This window comes from Calidris pugnax, unplaced genomic scaffold, assembly GCF_001431845.1.
Source record: "Calidris pugnax isolate Ruff unplaced genomic scaffold, ASM143184v1 scaffold349, whole genome shotgun sequence".
In the NCBI taxonomy this organism is placed as follows: Eukaryota; Metazoa; Chordata; class Aves; order Charadriiformes; family Scolopacidae; genus Calidris; species Calidris pugnax.
The window spans coordinates 824,777-843,972 of record NW_015091088.1 but is presented as its reverse complement, the minus strand read 5'-3'; the positions used below and the strand labels follow the sequence as shown (position 1 = coordinate 843,972).

The window sequence follows — 19,196 nt, the reverse complement described above, 5'->3', positions numbered from 1 at the left end:
AAAGGTGAAAAGGTTGTTTCTCTGGTGGGGAACATCAAGGGCTGCAGGCTGTGATTACCCCTGCAGTGTTATTAGCAAAGTGCCCATGAGCTGATGGGGAGGGTCTGCCAGCAACACCAGCAGAGGCTGAGCCAAACTGGGAGCTGCCACGCACCAAATCCATGGGTCTGCAGAAAGGCAACAGGAGTTTTTTTGCCTGCAGGACATTGGTATAATGAAGACTGCTCCTTCCCCTGGTGTCTGTCCACTCCTGAGGGCTCCTTCCTCAGTCGTACACAAAATACTGCTGGCCCACAACCTTTACTGCGCTGCACTACAGAGCATTGTGATTAAAACCCCTTAAAATATTGGATAGTGCAGTTTCTCCAAGAAAAAGGCTGTCTCTAAGAGCAGCAGCTGGGTTTGTCTTGTGTTCTGCACACCAGCCAGGCTTGTTAAGTGGTTGTGTACGGGGAGATGCTGTAATACAGACCCCAGCCAAGAAAAACTGCACCGTGCATCTCCGTGAGAAATGGTACCGAAGGTAACACTGGCCTTCCACCTGCTGAAGGCATAGAAAACTCTTCTTAAACAGCCACCACTGGAAGAAACAGCATCATGACAGCTGTCAGTACTGGAGCTTTACAGGTCAAGGAGATATTTTGATCAGATTTGAAACAAAAGGGTTCTTATATTTTATCTTCTCTGTTCCAAATTCTGTAGAAATCCCCCAGTCCAATGCAAATCTTTTGTACAGTATATCTTAAGAAAGAAAATACTTGTAATGCCCTAAACTCAAGACATAATTATTGCATTACAAACATGGAAATTAATAGTAAATTTTAAAGCAGTTTCCATTCTCTTTCACGTGAGGAATGGCTTTGTGATATATTTTTCTAAGGAAAGCTACAAGCTCCTGCTACCTCTCTCCTGCTGTTCAGTCACCTTCATCCTGCACGGAAGGTTTGCACCTAATTAGATCCCAGAGATACGTGGGATTTCTAAGAGTGAAAGACATGTAATATTCCACAGGATCTAATTATAAATCTTGAAGGGCTTAAGAAATTAAACTACATTATCCCAGATGTTTATACTATACATATATTATAACAATTAAACATATTTTAACTCTGTATACTATTAAAAAACTGCTTAGATTTGGGAAAAAACACTAGGTCTCCTCTGCCCTGGACTAATCTTCTGATTTCACTAAACAAGACTCCATTTAGGGACAAGATCGAAGCAAATATCCTCTAGATGGAAATCTGTATTATGATGTACCTCACATCATGACATTATCAATTATAACATCACCTAATGACACAACAGATGTCAATAGCAATTAAGTATCATTCTCGGGGAGAGAACGAAGGAGGAAACACGCTCTTCCAGAAGTTCTAACGTGCAAAATCAAAGAGAACACTGTTTAAAAAGAAATTGTTGAGGAGATGTATTTTAGTGCTTCGGTCTGCTATTTCTAAAACCGCTTTCAAAGCGGAATGTTTTCCAGCACCTGCATCATTCACCTGCAGCACCTCCGGAGCCGGGAGGGTGCCTCAGCGCTGCTCAGGGCACACAGCCAGAGCCAGAACCAACCGACCCGTTCAGAAACTGCCGTCCCCACATCCCTCAACACTGCTACCCACAAGCTGCAAGGATGGAAAGATGGAGAAACGTTTGCTGTACTATAGCCATTGTCAAGACTGACCTACCCTTTTGACTGTTCTCTTCAAACGGGAGATCTGTGTTTTGAAAACTGCTAAAATGACTCCTGGGATGGTTAGAGGGGGGGAAAAAACTAATGGCACCTTTTTGTGTTTGAAAGAAACAAGGAAAAAACCCTAACCCCAAACACTACAATGCTTATTTTGGTTTTACGTTGGGTTTTTGTTTGTTTTTTTAAAGATTTTATTCCCAGATTATCATTCTTCCCTCTGAAAGCCTAGCACAACCCAAAGCCAAAAGGAAACACTATTTTTTAAAACTACTTAACTCTTACTCTATAGTTCTTTTGATTTAAAATACGTAAGAATATCACCTAAGGAAGATCCATCAGCACAGAGCATAATCTGCTTTCCTGCATTTTGTGAAAGCTTTCCTTCATTTCCACACCATATCATCAATGCAAAATGCAGTGTTTCCAAAGATGCACTGCAGTTCTCTACTGGCAGTAGTTTAGTGTTAAAAGAAGTATGTACACACCGTTTAGGCTAATGGCCAAAATATAAAATTCTGCTGTTCACAAGAAACTTTCAGGTACAGGCAAGAAGATTCTCTGAAAAACAAACCAAAACAACTCCCGCCTCCTGACCAAGGTGTTACTCAAATTGTTGAGATAAAAACCAGAACTTTTCTTTCACTCCCTCTTACAAACTTACAAACACTAGTTATAATTACAGCTTAAGTTGCAACTAAAATGCTTACCTACTCAGGAATTGAAAAAGTAAATGAAATTATGTGTCAAGACGATTTCAATAAAGAGTAAGGACATTTTAAAGCTACCCTATGAGACGCGAAAAAAACTCCACCCAGAGTAACAAATCTGACCACCCACAGTTAAAAATTAAAGACAGGAAACACAGAGTTGCTACAACAGTCAGGGAAACAGGGACTCATAAGAAGATGGCAACCCTCCTACCCTCATTATGAATAATTAAAAGCACTTGGCTTGTTTACCGTAACAAAACTAAGCTGGAGAAGAGACATAATTGCCTGCTATAAATGCACTAGAAGATGGCTAAATAGAATAAGAGGATAAAAAATGGCCTCAAAAAGTTTAGGTTAAAAGGGTTTTGACCACCAAAGGAAGGTAACGCTTGAATTAGTCTGTCAGTAAGACTTGTCAAGGCCAAAAAAACCCCACCTAACCCAGTAAACGTTTAAGAAGAAACTTGAAATCAATACATGGGATTATATATTGTGGTTCCCTACAAGGGTAAAGTAATGGGTTCAGGATTTCTTCTAGTCCTCTACTCTGTGACAGGTCCTACTTTGTAGGGAATTAAACAAATTCCTATTCCAAAACCAAGCAGAAGCAACGTTTTGGAAGAAAAACTGTTGAAGATGCTGAATTTTTTTTTTAGCTTTTATCTTTGTAAGGAGATTTAAGATAGAGTAGACTCCTCAGAATCGAGTCCATTAATTGAAATGAATCGAACTAAAGCTTTTTGTAGTGTGTCATGTGCTCATGAGAAGATCATATGCAGTACGAGGTGAACTGTGAAACTGCTGGAAAAGGTTGAATACTCCCTGTTTGCACCAATACTTTTAGAAGCCACGCTGGCTGTGAGAGAGAATTATGGACTTCAGTGTTAAAAGTTGATCCTTTCTTGGATTTACCAGACATGGAAAAGCTCCTGCTTTCTGGTTAAGTCTTCACTTGCATGAGAAATCAGACTCATCTCCATCACCAAGGAGACACACTGGTTATTTACTAATGGTCCTGTGTCTAGCCAGGGTATCTGCTTCTGGAGAAGACCAGAGACACACAGTGCAGAATGTCTCCAAAACACACATACCCGCCTTCATAACAAGTAGCAGAGAGATGAATAACTCCTCTTTGGGGGCATACGGTATTTTGTAAAATTATTTGATAGTGCTATTTACAGGCCACTTTCATGACAGCCAGAAGCAGACTGCCAAGTCAGCTTGTCAGAAACATCCCTTGCATCACTCCAGAAAGCCCAACTGGTTAATCCCTAATGCCCAGGTAATCCGTGAGAGTTCATCACCAACTCATTTCCCACGTCTCCAACTGCATTTTCATTCACCTACTGCTAAGTAATTAAATTTAAATTCTCTGATATCAGCATCTCCTACCTCTGCCCCTCTTGGAAATAGTCTCCTTCTCGTCCTTTCTTTTGAGATCCTGAGCATTTACTGGTTTCTAAAGTTTAAAACAGACTTTTGGATCAACTGCCTAGTACTTCCACAGGTATAAATAGATTCTTCCCATTCTTAGACATCGATATGTAGCTGAAACTACTCTAAGATGGCAAGGATGGAAAATGAAGCTCTGCTGAACAGGCTAATGTGGACAGGGAATTTGAAAATCCATGCTTAATACAGAAAGACTAAATTAAGCCTTAGCAAAAAGCTACATTTAAAAGGAAAGAATAAAGGGGGGCCCAAATGTCAGGCCAAAGAGGCCAATTCTGAAAAGATTTTGGAGAAATTAGGCCACACAAGCTTTCAATTTTTCATCCCATTCCTAGGGACAGGTATCCCAGGAGGTTCCCTTTCTATGCATGACTGCAAGCAAAAAAAATTAGCACCTTTCTATACTTTCACACACGGCCTTCATATTTTACAACAACATGAAAAGACAAATTTACAGTCCAGGATTGGTAAAAGCATCTTTTTACATCTCTTGAAACTCAATTAGGAAGGCGCAGGTTGCCCTATAAATTAAACAGGAAGGTTATGATCTGTCTCCTGGGAAATACCAATTCAAAACTCATTTCCACCTGTGCATGTTTCACATGCAGAATTAGGATCCTTGTCAAGTGCAATGAGCCATCTCTCCAAGAAATTCCTACCAAAATAAATTACTGAAATCAAGAAGCTAGATATAATTATTCTCCCCTTTCTCCCCCTTCCCCTTCTCTTTTATGCCCTTGTGCAGATAACCTGTGCCAAGATGCATCGAGTACGGAGCTCTCAACTGCATCTTAAGCACATGATGTATGGAGAAACATTTGTTGTTTACTGGCAATTTTGAATGCTTAACTGTGTTGCCAAATAAATCACCTTTCTTACAAGAATTACACGAATTATATGACACACTTTTCCCAAAACTGACATTTTTGCAGTGCTACAATCTTTGCAGAAGGTGACAGACTCTGGGAGAAGACAACTACTTCAGCTTTCCACAAGGTGGCATTGTTCCCTTTGATGAAAGACAGCATTACTCGGTGCCATTGAGGAAATTTAATTTTTTAATTTCATTTTTTTCAAATGTACTTGGCCACTGTCATGAATAGGTTTAAATAGGTTTAAGATCTCTAAAATACCTCTAACAAGGTTCATTTTAACAAATTCTTCCAATAGAGAGTTTAATAAGTTAAAAAAGCTTCCTTTTCTAATGCTGAAAGGAATAAAAAGTATTTGTGCTTGCCGCCACACTAAAGCAAGCTTAAATCAAATACAGTTAAGGCCATGTCACATAGCAGAGAAGAGCCCTAAGGGGGTAAAAAAACATATCTAATTTTCCAAGTCTCAGTTTTAGGTCATAGGTTTTAAATCCTACCAGATTTCTTTCAGTCTCATAATATTCTGGGTAAAATGGGCTACCAAGGAACACACCAACCCCACCTCCTTCCCATCCATGTGAGAACTGAAGATCCCAGAGCATTTTCCACAGCTGAAGACTTTCCCTGCTCTTTTGAGACCAATTCCCTGTCCCTGTGAGGTAGGGCCACGCAGCAACTGCTCGTCCAGTCCTTGGGGCAGGGGCAGATGCACTGATCTGCTCTGCCCTCAGCCTCTCCTGCTGCAAAGCAGCATCACCCACAGGACCATGCACACGGTCACTACTGCCCCAGCACAACAGCCCTGACAGACAGCAGGTAAGGTGCTTTGACTCAAGTGACTTAAAAAAACAACAACCCAAACACGTATAGTTTCTCCTCTATTTCTTGTCTTGCTCCTCTCAGTCACTTCTGTGAGCGTTTCCGTGCTCGGTTTTGATTACCTGTTTAAGCGTCATGGTTTTGACTAAACAGAAGAAACAAAACCAGCTGTGACAGACAAAAGAGGACAAGCTTTTGGTGTTGACCCACTTCCCTGATGCTGGATGGGTATCAGTTCCATAAATTTTGAAGTTTAACCAGCAAGCCAGAGAGGGAAGGGAGCTATTCATCCACACAAATACTGCCACGGTTCTCCATGCGGGCAGGGTTCCTGTTTCTACCCAGTGCAGATCAGCAGGGAAAGACTCAGACACATCAAAATGCTGCCTCCTATAATGCTTTCCATCCCATAAGGCTTATCTCGAAAGGAACAGCTTTCTGGTTCAGAGGGCTGGTACCTAATGCTCATCACTCTTCCAACTCCATTTACTGTGCTCGGTATTTAGTGCCTGTCATCGTAACGAGCGCAGCTGAAACCCTTGCTTTTTAACTGCCAGCCTGCCAAGCAAAACACATTTATTCACATCTGATTTAAACACCACAAGCCAAATAATCAAGATGACAAAGAAGTTTAAGTACCCTGATCAGTCTGTTTTCTCTCCTAAAATATATCATTAATGCTATTATAATTATTAACTCTGTTACATACTGTCTTCCTGCATATAAGTAGCTTCTGATCCTGTCAGTTGCTGCAGGTGTACAGCACAGCCAAAACACTTATGTAAATGACTTGGATTTCCAATTATAGAGATTCACATACATCCTTAAAAATGGATGCAAGCACAAGGCAAAACCATCAGCAAGACAATCTGGAGATACATATACAAGCATTCAAAACCTTCTGCTGCTTCTTTCTCCTTAGATTACAACAGTAGAGGCTCTTAATTATGCTGCTTGTTCACATAATGGTCTCATTTTTCTCTATAAATTTCATCCTCAAACTAGGTTGCACTCTCTGTTCTAAAATACAAAGTTCCTTGTTCTAAAAAATAACTAGCTGCAAGTTTAAGCAACCACATAAACAAGAAAAAAAGGGACCAACTTGAGAGTAAAGACCAAATTCTGTCACCGAATGCCCCAGGAAGCTGCCCAGCCATGACAAACAACTCTCTCACTCAGGACAGAAAACTCAGTTAGTTGTGCAAGGGGTCAGTTATTACAGTTGGACAGTAGAAACTTGAGCTGTAACATTCAATTCCCCTTGCCTTACGTGATTTTAAAATAAGTCACACTTTCCTGAACAAATTGAATAAAGCTTCACATCTACAAATTCTTTGATGGAATTAGTCTCGCATGGTCAATCTACATTGTGCCAAGAGGAGGAGCACAGTGAATCTCAAGATTTAGGAGACATTCTGCACCTTGCAAGTTATGTTTGCAAATGCAAATTTTTAATTGTTATCCCATACAGACCTTGGCTTCTGGATCGCTGTTGATGCTACAAGAATCATCATCATCAGATTGCTGACCATTTCTGTTACAGAAAAAAGAAGAGGAAAAAAAAAAAGACAAAAATCAATCTTAAAATCATATAAAAATTACAAGACAGCACAAAATGGAGATGGTCATTCCACAGAGACTTCTGAAGTTATTGTACCTGAGCTTCAAAGAGGCGTAGCGCAACGTTGCTCCTTCAAACTCTTTCAGACTTGGGTCTGGGTTCACAGTGGCTGCGTGCAGATCCTAGAGATAAAGGCAGTGCTATTAATACAGTATTAAGCGCTACGAATATAGTATTAAGTACACCACTGTGTTATTTCATATTTCAAAGGGAAATTAAATCCTCCCTGCAGAGAAGCGATAGTATTTCTGGCTGAAGTTGAGAAGAGGCATGCATATATTCTCAAGCTGCATTTCATTCAGTGCAGGCATCTCATTCGTTACGTCATGGCAGTTGTCCTGCTAGTTAGACTGAATCCATTCCGAGTGGAAAGATCAGAAAAGGCAGCATGTTTGTGAGCTAGACATCCCTAGCAGTACCCCCATTCTCTTTGGCCTAGGTTATGAATGACATTCATGGAAAAATAAAAAGGGAAAAAAAAAAAAAAACAGCCACTGCCATGCAAAAAAACAAAGGTAATAGTATTAAAGGTTCTAAAATCTGACAATATACTTGCCTTCCAAATGTCACTATTAATCTTTCCCCCATTCAGTACAGCAAAATCACTCCATGGCTGTTTCTAGACACATAATTATTCACACAGGAAGAAGCACATTGATAAAAAAAAAAAAAAGAAAAGAAAAAGAAAAAGAAAAAAAACACAAGACACTGTTGTTAGCATTGATATTTACAGGATGGGTTAGGGAACAGATCACCTCAAACTTAAGTAATTACTCCACTATACCATGGCATTTGGAGGAAAGGGGAGAAAAGACATGCCTCTAACAGTTACTTACCAAAACAAATGATTGAAACAAGGAAAGTTAATATAAATCAGGAACAGACAATGAAATTACTCTTTAACTATGGTCTTAAAAGCAAGCAAAATGAATCTGAATATGAATGTTGGCCACAGCTGCTACAGCCTTTGATAAACAGCAATTAAGTGGAAACATTAGGATTTCCATTTGATTGACATTTTTGTTCAGACCCTAACACTACTGGGGCTAGAAATGCTGAAACACAATGATATATACAAGGATCAGATACATACAAGGTAAAAATTAAATATTTCTAGAGAGAAAGCACAAGAAAAGGACAGCAAAGGGAAGGAATATGGAGTACGAGAGATTTCTTACTGAAAAAGTAGTTTTGTAAAGTCTAGCAGCTTTTTTAAAAAACAGAACAAAAGCAAAAAAACCCAAAACCCACAGAGCAAACCACCCACCCTCTCATATTCCATTCAAGTTTCTCAAAATTGTCAGCGGCGTTCACTGGTACAATCAAGCAAGCAGCAGTGCATTTAGCACTACAGCAGCCCGAGGCTCACTCTCCTCTGTAAAGCCTGGGAGGAGCAGCTGGTGTTGCAGTTACCCCTCTCCTCTTCCCCAGGAGGACAGAAACCCCACAGTCTGTGCAAGAGCCAGGTGGACACGAGATTTGGTTGCTGAGAGACCCAGAGCCACCTCCTTGCAGCTTCACCAAACCAAGTGTCCCTGTAATTAGCAGCCCCCATATTAAGATGAACTCTCCCAGGTTGTCCAGCTCAGCACCAAGTGAAGTGGTGCCTACTAATATGGCCCAATGCGTGAATTTGCAGGGTGGACAACCCACCTCAGAATTGTTCTCAGTACATCCCCACTGGAGAATTATTTGTAAGAAACAACTCCCAGCAGTAAGTCTTATCTAACATGCCTCTGAATTAATTGAGTTGTTAGCTTTTCCTGCTAAGCTCCTCCTCTTTAATTATTAGCTGCTACTGATTATGTTACCTACAGAAGAACTTCTAGAGGTGATCCAGGCCTGGGATGAGTCACGCTATAAGAAGACACCATCACCAAATTTTGCCATGGTCCTAAAGAAGCTCCTATTGAAAATTAAACCCTACAGCTTTTCCTCTGCACAGGAAACAGGAAAGAGGCAGAAAAATCTCTAGAATTTGGAACAGAATGTTACAAAAGATGAGGATTCACAAAGGAAGTGATTTGGCAACAGGAGAAAAGTCAAATTGAATCAGCTGTGCAAAACCAAAATACATTTCATGCTTTTGAGGGGAAGAAAGGGAAAGAATGTTTCAGTTTATTCCTATTTAGCATTTATTAGCATCTTTTTTTAAATCTGCAGGATTTTCACACCAGGTTAAACTCATAATTGCTTTGGATTGAAATTTACTGATTATCTCGAGAAAGACAAATTGCCTTACAGCCTGTGCAGAAGTAAGACATTTTCACATTTTTTTCCTTTTTAAGACCCTTTTTGCCATTTGTATGCATTACAGCATCATTCTTCCCAACCCATTTTTTTTTCAGATTCTCTGTTCAATTATAGTAAGTAACTGCTTCTATTTATGCTAAATATCCAGAGCAAGCTTCCACATAAAAATGGCTGACTTGATCTGTTCTTTGTTGACTGCCCTCAGCTGTGAGCCACATTCTACCAAACGAAGCAAAGCTTCTGCATACCACATCATTTAAGAGACAGGGACACAAAATAATTAATACAAAAGAAAAAAGAAAAAGAAAAAGAGAGGAGGAAACAAGACAAAGGTAAAAAAGGCATTACTCTGGGAAAAAAAAAAAAAAAAAAGAGATGTTTCTAAATGTTTATTTGACAAACTCAAAAGCTGAAAGAGCCCAAATAAATTCATCTCAAGATTAGCACATGATGCTTCACAGACAAATGTGATAAAGATAAAAGTATTTTTTATGGACTCGCAGAAGCCTATTGGGACAGATATGAATTGCTACCCCGGCCAATCTTCAGTCCTAGATTATACTCGTTCATCTGCCTAAAACCTCTATATCCCCCAAGCTTTTCAGAAGCAAGCAATACAGATTCCAGCAAGTGGGAATGAGTAAACCAGCCCTCCCAAACCAGATTATCTCAGAGCACAGGCTTCCAAAGAGCACTGAAGGAAATAGGAGTATGCAGCTCATACGTGGTCCAACGTGGAGCTGGAAGCTGGCCACCACAACTGCCTGCTGCCAAGGGTAGCGCTGGGATAAAGGCCTTTGGAGCCCCTATTCTAGATCAAATTCCACATCTTTTCTGAAGTGATTGACCGTATCACAGACATCCAGGTCAATCCTTCACAGGGAGGGAGAGGGGGAGCACTTGGGGTAGGCTGCAGTGCAGTGAATGGGGACAGAAATCACAATCACCTGCAAGTGACCTGGAAATGATTAGGTGCTGGCAAGTATAGATTGTGGAGAGATGAAAAAACCAAAGATTCATGAGAGCTGACGCTGTTAAATCTAGATTACAAATTATTTCATTATCTACCCCTATCTTGTAACCCCACACCATGGCTTATTTCCCTCTTACTGCTCTGACGCAGAGTTCTGTTCAGAACCAGCTGAATCCCAAAGGATTCCTTTTCCAGTTCCCTCTTAATAAAGTTCAACATCTATGGTTTCAAGAAATGCAAGACTTTTCCTAACAGTTCTCATTCTAACTCCAGCTATGTGTCCTCTTTGTAGCAGTTCCAGAATCTGGCAGTGCACAGAAGTCCCAAACCCAATTCAGACTCTCATTTTGAGCTCCGTTACTGTAACTCTGCTGCTATTGTATTGCCATGCTATCTTAACACCCACTGAGTCAAAAAATCAGTGTTGTTTAAATAATGGTATGTAAGATGCTCATCAATTAATGCAGAAACCTTCAAGAGACAAATGCCTTTGTCTATACCTACAATTAAAATAACCACGTAATATCACACTAATACAAATTTTGGAAACTTGCTTCTTTTCTGTATCATCTTTTACACCACAGTATATGGCCTGGATGCTGCCACAGAACTGTATATGCATAAATCTTTGCTGGATCAAATTCCTAGCTGAATTACAACTGCCATAGCAAAACCTAGATGAGCCTACTACATTCTCACGTAAATGGCATTTTAGAATGACTCCTCAAATGCCTTATTTAATACATCTACACTATATTAAAATCTATGCTGTTATAATTCATACATTTCACATTCTCCATGATGCTGCTAGGAATTAATGATCATTCTTTATCACAAACTATTCTTCATTTAAAGCAAAAAAATTGTGAAAAGTTAAATGTACATCTGCCACATTACCAGCAGGTCTGAAATCTTTATTGTAAAGGCATTTTAAACAAAGGTAGAAAAATATTTGAAATGAATATATGCATTTTCTCTTTGCAATTTACCAACCATACTGATTTCTGGGGGTTTGTGAAAGGTATCTATAACTTACTAATTAAAGCCTTGTTCTCCATATTTTAGAGTAAGAAAAATAATTAAGGGTGAAGTTATATCACTCACATGTACATTACAAGAGTTTATACTGGAAGCAAGGGCAGCACTGTACATTCCACATTTCTGAAAGTTTTTTTCTTGTTTTCTATCTGAACGATAAGAATTGCTGTTCGTTCTGCATGAACCCTCTCAGAAACGATTTCCCATGTTCTTGGTGCACAGCACATTCCATGGGAGCTTGACCGATGTAAATCATAACTGAAACGTTATGGTCAAGTTTGCAAATCTTATGAGAAGCATTTCTGAACATGCGGGAACAATCTTCCTAAAATAACAAACAGGACTGTACATGTTTAAGCCTAGACGGGATAAAAGTTTCAGGGTTTCAGGGTCAAGATGGTAATACATACTGGTAACACATACTCAAATGTCCTTAACTCCTCTTAACTTTCATTGAAGTTATTTTGGTGCATATATCAACAAAACTCAAAACCAGAAGAAGTGTCATCTAAATACATTTAAAAAACCAACCAAAACCTAAGGACTGCCTGACCCAAAACTCAAAGCTCATACAAAGACTTTCCTGGATTTCATAAAACTGTGGACCACCTTCTGAAAAGTTAGTATGAAAAAATTCATTTCAAAACAATTTGATTCTATGTTAATATTTCATTCCATAGAAGTCATCTCAGCATACTAAAACAAGATGATCACAATTTTTGAAGTGTACTCTCTGATAATTTGTGATATTTTTCTACTTATATGACATCAATCCCCCCCACCCCGAGATTGGTATCACATATTGCTCTTTCAGCACATGTGGAAGAGAGAATGTGTTTCTTTCTGTTTCTAGTTAAAGACTGACTGCACCACAGTGATCCACTTGTGCAGGTATTTCGTACTGGCAGGATGTCAAGAGACTTACACTTGAGAATACTTGATGTTTATTCACTAGAAACGACTCTATAAAAGAAGTAGTGGCTCAAATGAAGACTCCTATGTCTTTGTGTGATAACCCTACCAAGCGAACCAAAAAGAAAGAAAATGCAAACAGAGTCCAGCCAAAAGGCTGCTATAATGTACAAAAATTTTACATATCCTGTACCCATATACTGCAGCAACGCTTCAGCGCATGCTATGGGACTGTAGTAGTTTCATATTCATCAGGCACTGGCTCTCTAATTTATCTGAGGTATGTCTGATTTCATCTTACACATCCACATACTGCACAGCCATTAGAAAATGCACATAGAAAATAGATACTTACGACGTATTATCAACAAATAGATACACTTTGGGATATTATCAGGCCCCATATTCTAAAGCTCAGTTTAGCTAATGGTAAACCTGCAAGTTCAAAAAGTTATTTCCATTTTCTTTACAGTATGCAGCCCACAAGAAGACACAGTATGTTACCTCAGTCTCTGGAGTAGGAGACGGAGTAATGGAACCAAGCGATCCTTTTCGTGAGCCCTGGAGATCTGTTGGGATGGACTCGGGACGTTGCCATTGAGTTGTTCCTGTTGGTATGTGCCAGTAGTAGATCCCAGCAATGTCATTGATTTTTTTCCAGCCAGGTGGTAAGTCTGGGTCTGTCTGAAATGAATGATCACTCCATATATCTGCTGGGAACAGGAAAGAAAAAAAAAAAAAGAAAATGAATCAATGTTCCTAAGACATGAACAGTTCTTCCATGGGTCTGTGAGTGATGCACAGCTGGTTCTGCTGTTGTACAGTTCTTGCATAAATGAACACCAGAAAAACATACTGAATTATTAAGGCTCAAAGTAAGGTGACAAAGTCTGGTTTGACTTGGCCTATGAAGAGAGGGAAAAAAAAAAAACACTACTTACCCAAGCCCTGTTCTAATATGGCAGCTATCTAATGCCATCAGATAGACTAGCTCTTCAAATAAGGTTTAACTTCAAGTACCCTAAATCACAGCATATAAAGAAATACTTGGAGTCGTGGTGTACTCTGTCCTCTTCACCATGGCACCTTCCCTTCTCAATGCATGGCAGCAGAGCATATATTTCTGCTGATCAAGTCAGCTTTTCAAAACATCCTCCCCTCTCCTCCCAGTCAAACAACCTGCATTGGGTTTTACTTACAACATTTAACAGACTGTTTGTTTAAAATGATGAAAACAAAAGAATTAAGCGATCGTTTTACACACACCCTGATTGCCACAAACATGCATACTATTTTCAATTGGTTTTATAATAGGGTAGGGAAAAAATCAAAAACTCATCCACAGTGCCAACACAGAGATTAAATACTGGCTGTACTGACAAACCTACTAACTTAAGAATGTGCTAAGAGTTCATATTGTAACTACAGACATTCCCAGGTTTACCTGAGATTATAGATACATATAGGAGATATCTGAGCTAATGAGAAAAACCCCCAAGAATAAAGGAAGCACCCTACCAATGAGCCATGGCTTATCTAGTCTGGCAACTTCTTTCCAACCATCAAAGACAGTCCTCAAAACACCTTCAGTGCACAACAGATGAATAATCATAGAATCATAGAATGGTCCAGGCTGGAAGGACCTCCAAAGGTCATCTAGTCTGACCTCCCCGCAGTCAGCACGGACACCCCCAACTCGACCAGGTTGCCCAAGGCCTCGTCGAGCCTCACCTTGAGTATCTCCAGGGAAGGGGCCTCAACAGCCTCCCTGGGCAACCTGTTCCAGTGTTCCATCACCCTCACAGTAAAGAACTTTTTCCTAATATCCAGTCTAAATCTGCCCTTTCCCAACTTAAAGCCATTGCCCCTCGTCTTATCACTACAGGCCTTTGTAAATAGGCTCTCCCCAGCCTTCCTGTAGGCCCCCTCAGGTACTGGAAGGCCACTATTACGTCTCCCTGGAGCCTCCTCTTCTCCAGGCTGAACAACCCCAGCTCCCTCAGCCTGTCCTCATAGCAGAGGTGCTCCAACCCCCTGATCATCCTTGTGGCCCTCCTCTGGAGCCACTCCATCAGGTCCGTGTCCTTTCTATACTGAGGGCTCCAGACCTGCACAGAGTGTTCCAGGTGAGGTCTCACCAGAGCAAAGTGGCAGAATCACCTCTCCGGACCTGCTAGCAACATTTCTTTTGATGCATCCCGGGATGCCATTGGCCTTCTGGGCTGCAACTGTACACTGCCTGATCATGTCCAGCTTCTCATCCATCAGCACCCCCAACTTATAATAATCTGTTCTTATATTGCTCTTCTTAACCTCTATTTTGAATTAAAAGTTTCTTGTTAGTCTATCCTCAAAGCCTCTTGCTAGGTGTTTTATTAGGGTTGCTTATTTCTGAATCTCTCTCATTACTGCTACCCACATTTATGCACATAGACACACAAATAGCATAATAACTTGAAATAGCTCTTACACTCCATGGCACAAACCAGCCTAATACTTCCCCAGAGCCACTTAGAGTTCTTAAGTTACTGATTTACCACTTGAGGACTAATCTCAGCAAATTCTGCAGAAGTAAATCCAGACAATATCATTACACTTAAATTCAATAATGAGCCTCAGCCACGGCCCAATATTTGAAATGAGCAACATTCATATAATCAATTCCAGAAATTCCCAAGTACGCTAAACACCCGCCTCTAAACGTCCCCCTAAACTCAGCCTCTGCTGCATTCAAGCGTATGTAGTTCCTGACTCCAAGGTCTTACATGTTTTAAAGCCCATTCCTCTTCAACCTTACCCCTTTTATTTTTCCAGCTGAAACAACTCAGCTGCACTCCTCTCAACCACATCAAAGGAAAATAAAACACTTCCAATAATTCAACCACATCATGCAAAAAGTAAGGTGCAAAGATCAAATATCTGAACATCCCACTGAATATGCATGGCAACATCTGCAAGTCCAGATACACATAGGCAAGATTAAATAACTGGTTCATAAAACTCCAAAACATCAGTGTTCACAAAACGTTCAGATTGGGCCTTTCAAAGCATGTCGAGATAGGAAAATAATAATATTTTATTATGCAGAGAGGCAAAGCTTCAGATCAGTGCAGGTTCATACAGTGTACAGTATTAAACAATCATAATTCAACATTGCTGCTGGCATGGACATGCCGGCGAGTCCTCACGGGCGAGCTGCTACCTGGAAATGTGCCTAAGATAAGTGTGAGCTGTCACCACCCGGCTCCCGAAACACAGAGCTGCCAGCTTAAAGGTCAACACAGTCAGAAGTTCACAGCTGGTCTTCTGCAGACAGAGTCACTTGAAAGCACAGGTTGCAAAGAGAGGACTGATATTTTTCAGTTGGAGTTTTGTCTCATTGAAGACAGATGATTAAAGCCTTGTCCATTTGGGGGAACATCCACAATCTGGATGTTCATGGGGAGGTTATTATGGAAGAAGCATGGGTCAATACTGGTGAAAAAACATGACAGTAAGAGAGAAAAAGGAAAAAAAATCAAATGTGATTTAAAACAAGAAGCTAACTTCATCTAAGGAAAACTGATAAACGCGGAGCGGACTTCACTGGGCTTTTCTGCCTCCACCACCTTCCTGCACCAGGACATGGCAAGTCCCTTGGGAAACCAGATCTTCCCCCTCTACCTAAAGCTTGCTTGGAGTTGGCACCACAGTCCCATCTTATGGGGTCCAAGATGACGATGAACAGGGCTGCTCCCCAAAAACCTCTGGCCCTGGTCTCTGCAGAACTCGGAGTTGAGCTTGCTGCACCCCACCGTACAGTCTCCATCTCTTCAGAAACTTGGCAACACAGCGACAATGGGAATGTTTTTAAAAGAATGAGAAAATGATGAAAAAGATGAAATAATCAGAAGTGAGAGCCCAAGGGGAGGGAAGTGCCTGCAATGCCTTACCATTCCCTTTTAAAAAGAAATGAGGAATTTATGTCAGTCATTTCTCTTTAAAAATTAATATAAACACTAACAAAAAGCCAGTGAGGCTTAGGAAAATACCAAAGAAATGTTTACTTTTTTTTTTTTTTTAAAGGAATAAATAGTTGTCTCCATTTTTAACAAACGTACTAAGGAGTAAAAACACTCTGAAGAGATTCCCACTCGCTGAAATTGTCAATTGTGTCTGTGAAGAGATTCCCACTCGCTGAAATTGTCAAGTTTCACTCAGAAATCAATGCTTGTGTCTAATTTTTGTCTGAATGGCTGAAACACGGAGGCTGTAACAGAAAAAAATGAATACAGCCTTCATCCTGGTATCACGGTTACAGAGGAGAGCTTAAAACTTAAAAAAATAAAAAACTTAAAAAAAAACTTAAAAAAATACTGGAAAAATGAAGTCTGCTACACAAAATGAAACTATTAATTCATTCTTTTGAAACAACTAGCGACAGAGATGTACCTCCACAAAATCATAAACACAGCCATATCTAACTGGTAATTCTGGTTAGGAGAGCTTTGTGAACACATTTTGTATTCTAAAGAAGACTGGATAGAGCCCATATAATATAATGTATTGCTGCTTGTAACTGTCTTCTCCAAATGTCAGCCTCTGCCAATTACCTGATATAGAGCAGCGATTAATGCCATGCTATAGTTCAGATACTAAGTTTGGTGTAATAATTAGAAATTTTAGTAATTCATTTTTCTTTAAAGTTTAAATTATTTTACTATCTGAGGCTGATCTACGAAAACAGTATTACGATACTGAAGGGATGGTAATAAATAATACAAATAATTCACTGAGGAGCACATATAATTGGTGACCAAGCTCTTCTGCAAAAAAACTTATTTTATTGCTGTTTCAGGGGAAAGGATAGTAACCAAATTGCTGCTGTAATGAATTACTCTTTAGCCCTTGTTGAATTAAATAGAAATTAAAACTATGGCATTCAGCAGGATCTTTCAGAGAAGATAAACTTGTGCAGTAAAATGGAGACCATTTATTTTTCCATCATTTTGCAATGCCACAAACTGTTCCCTCATAACAGGCATCCCATCTAAGGCAAGGTCACATCAGTGGCATCACAGCAGATGCAAACAGTATGCTCTGCATCCAAATGCAGTGCAGCTTTCCAGCTACTGATCCCGACTATATCGGCACCATTTGTGGATATTTCATAACTAGGGAGACTAAATGCCATGAAAGAAGTAGCTTTTAACTAGCTCAGGGTTTCTTCTGCAGACACTGCTATAAATCCCTTTCACTGAAGACCAAAGGTAGTCATTTTGAAATAAATACAGATGGAAAGAGAATGGCAGGAGCTCTGGAGGCACTTTCTGGAAGAGCAAGAATGGAAAAGTACAGCACAATATACTTCAATTTAACAACAAGTTGTGTGAAGTTTTTTGTGACACTATTTTTTTTAATTTTTTTTTAGAAACAACTACACTGAAGTAACACCTTCAATCAGTCAAGATTTGGTGCTTTAACAAAGGCAGAATGGAAGAATAGTGGCAAGATACATGATTTCCTACAGGCCAAATTCTGTCACGTAGAAAACCGGTTTCTCCACCATCCTTAGCAGAGTCTGACTCTTTCAGACTAAAACCAGCCAAATACTCCACTCACCAGTGCCATAAGTTGGTTTATCACCAGTACAGCACAAAAATCTGGCAGTATGACATTGTCCCAGTGCTAAATTAAATAAATCCAGACCTTTTCTTGATAATGACTGGAAATACACCGTATCATTTCAACAACAAATCTCAGCACTCCTGTCTGGAAGGAAGACAATCTAGCTCCTTCCCTTTCTGTAGGTAAGGTGGGGGAAGATGACTGGCATATTTACACGTTACTGAGGACTGGAAGAAAAAGATCACCTTCTGCAATACAAAGAAAAGCTGGATACACCTCAAGAATAGATACCTCAAAGAAAAACACACCATCTAGGAGATGGTATGGGAACATGAAATATAATTTAAAATAGACTGTTAATAAACAAACTTTCTGCTTTCCTTGAGATAAACTAAACAAAAATGGATAAAAGTGGCAACTAGGTGTTATCTGCACTTCAGAGAGAACTTGGTGGTGATGATAAGCAAGGTGCTGGGGACAGAGACCAAACTGTCAGGGCCTCTCTGCTTAACTCGTTGTGCATGAGGGAACTAAAGCCTCAAACCTAGCTCACTGAAGGCTAAGCAGACCTACTTCCTGAACAAAATACTTTTAAGCAAGGCAACGGGTCTAATGCAATAAATTTTCTATTGAACTGGGAGATGTACTTGGGGGGAAGTATTTTGGATGCGCAGCTCTTAGGTAAAAAACAAATCCCATCAACCAGCACAGCTGGCACATCTAATTATGGCTAAGAAGAATACTCTTGAATAAGAGGAACTGCAGGTTAGGAAATAAAATACCCATACTCTACAAAGATGAGAGAACTCACTTTTTTGTACTTCGCTCTTGTAACTTAGTTGTCCCAATTCTTAGGACTGCTTTGTAGCAACTGTTCTCCTGTAAAGATCCTCTGAAGAAAAGGGGTACCATCCAAACACAGGATTTGATCAAGTCTTTGACTGTCTACTATCATCTCAAAAGGATATTTCCACCATGAAAAGCTAACCAAAGGTTAGGAAATAAAATACCCATACTCTACAGAGACAAAGATGAGAGAACTTACTTTTTTGTACTTTGCTCTTTAGGTTAGGAAATAAAATACCCATACTCTACAAAGATGAGAGAACTCACTTTTTTGTACTTCGCTCTTGTAACTTAGTTGTCCCAATTCTTAGGACTGCTTTGTAGCAACTGTTCTCCTGTAAAGATCCTCTGAAGAAAAGGGGTACCATCCAAACACAGGATTTGATCAAGTCTTTGA

General features: G+C 39.8%; 1 protein-coding gene across 5 annotated transcripts in view; it reads right to left on the bottom strand.

Moving 5' to 3' along the window:
- APBB2 (amyloid beta (A4) precursor protein-binding, family B, member 2) overlaps positions 1-19,196 on the bottom strand; it is a 187,741-nt gene that overhangs the window by 60,611 nt on the left and 107,934 nt on the right. For 2 of the 5 annotated variants that reach the window (XM_014957835.1, XM_014957833.1), the window contains exons 6-9: positions 12,851-13,059; positions 7,727-7,789; positions 7,207-7,292; positions 7,023-7,083 (exon numbers count right to left, since the gene is read on the bottom strand). In XM_014957835.1, the coding sequence (XP_014813321.1) occupies positions 7,023-7,083; positions 7,207-7,292; positions 7,727-7,789; positions 12,851-13,059 (419 nt within the window). The remainder of the gene's footprint in view (positions 1-7,022; positions 7,084-7,206; positions 7,293-7,726; positions 7,790-12,850; positions 13,060-19,196) is intronic. The other 3 variants (XM_014957838.1, XM_014957837.1, XM_014957836.1) reach the window with 2 other exon arrangements.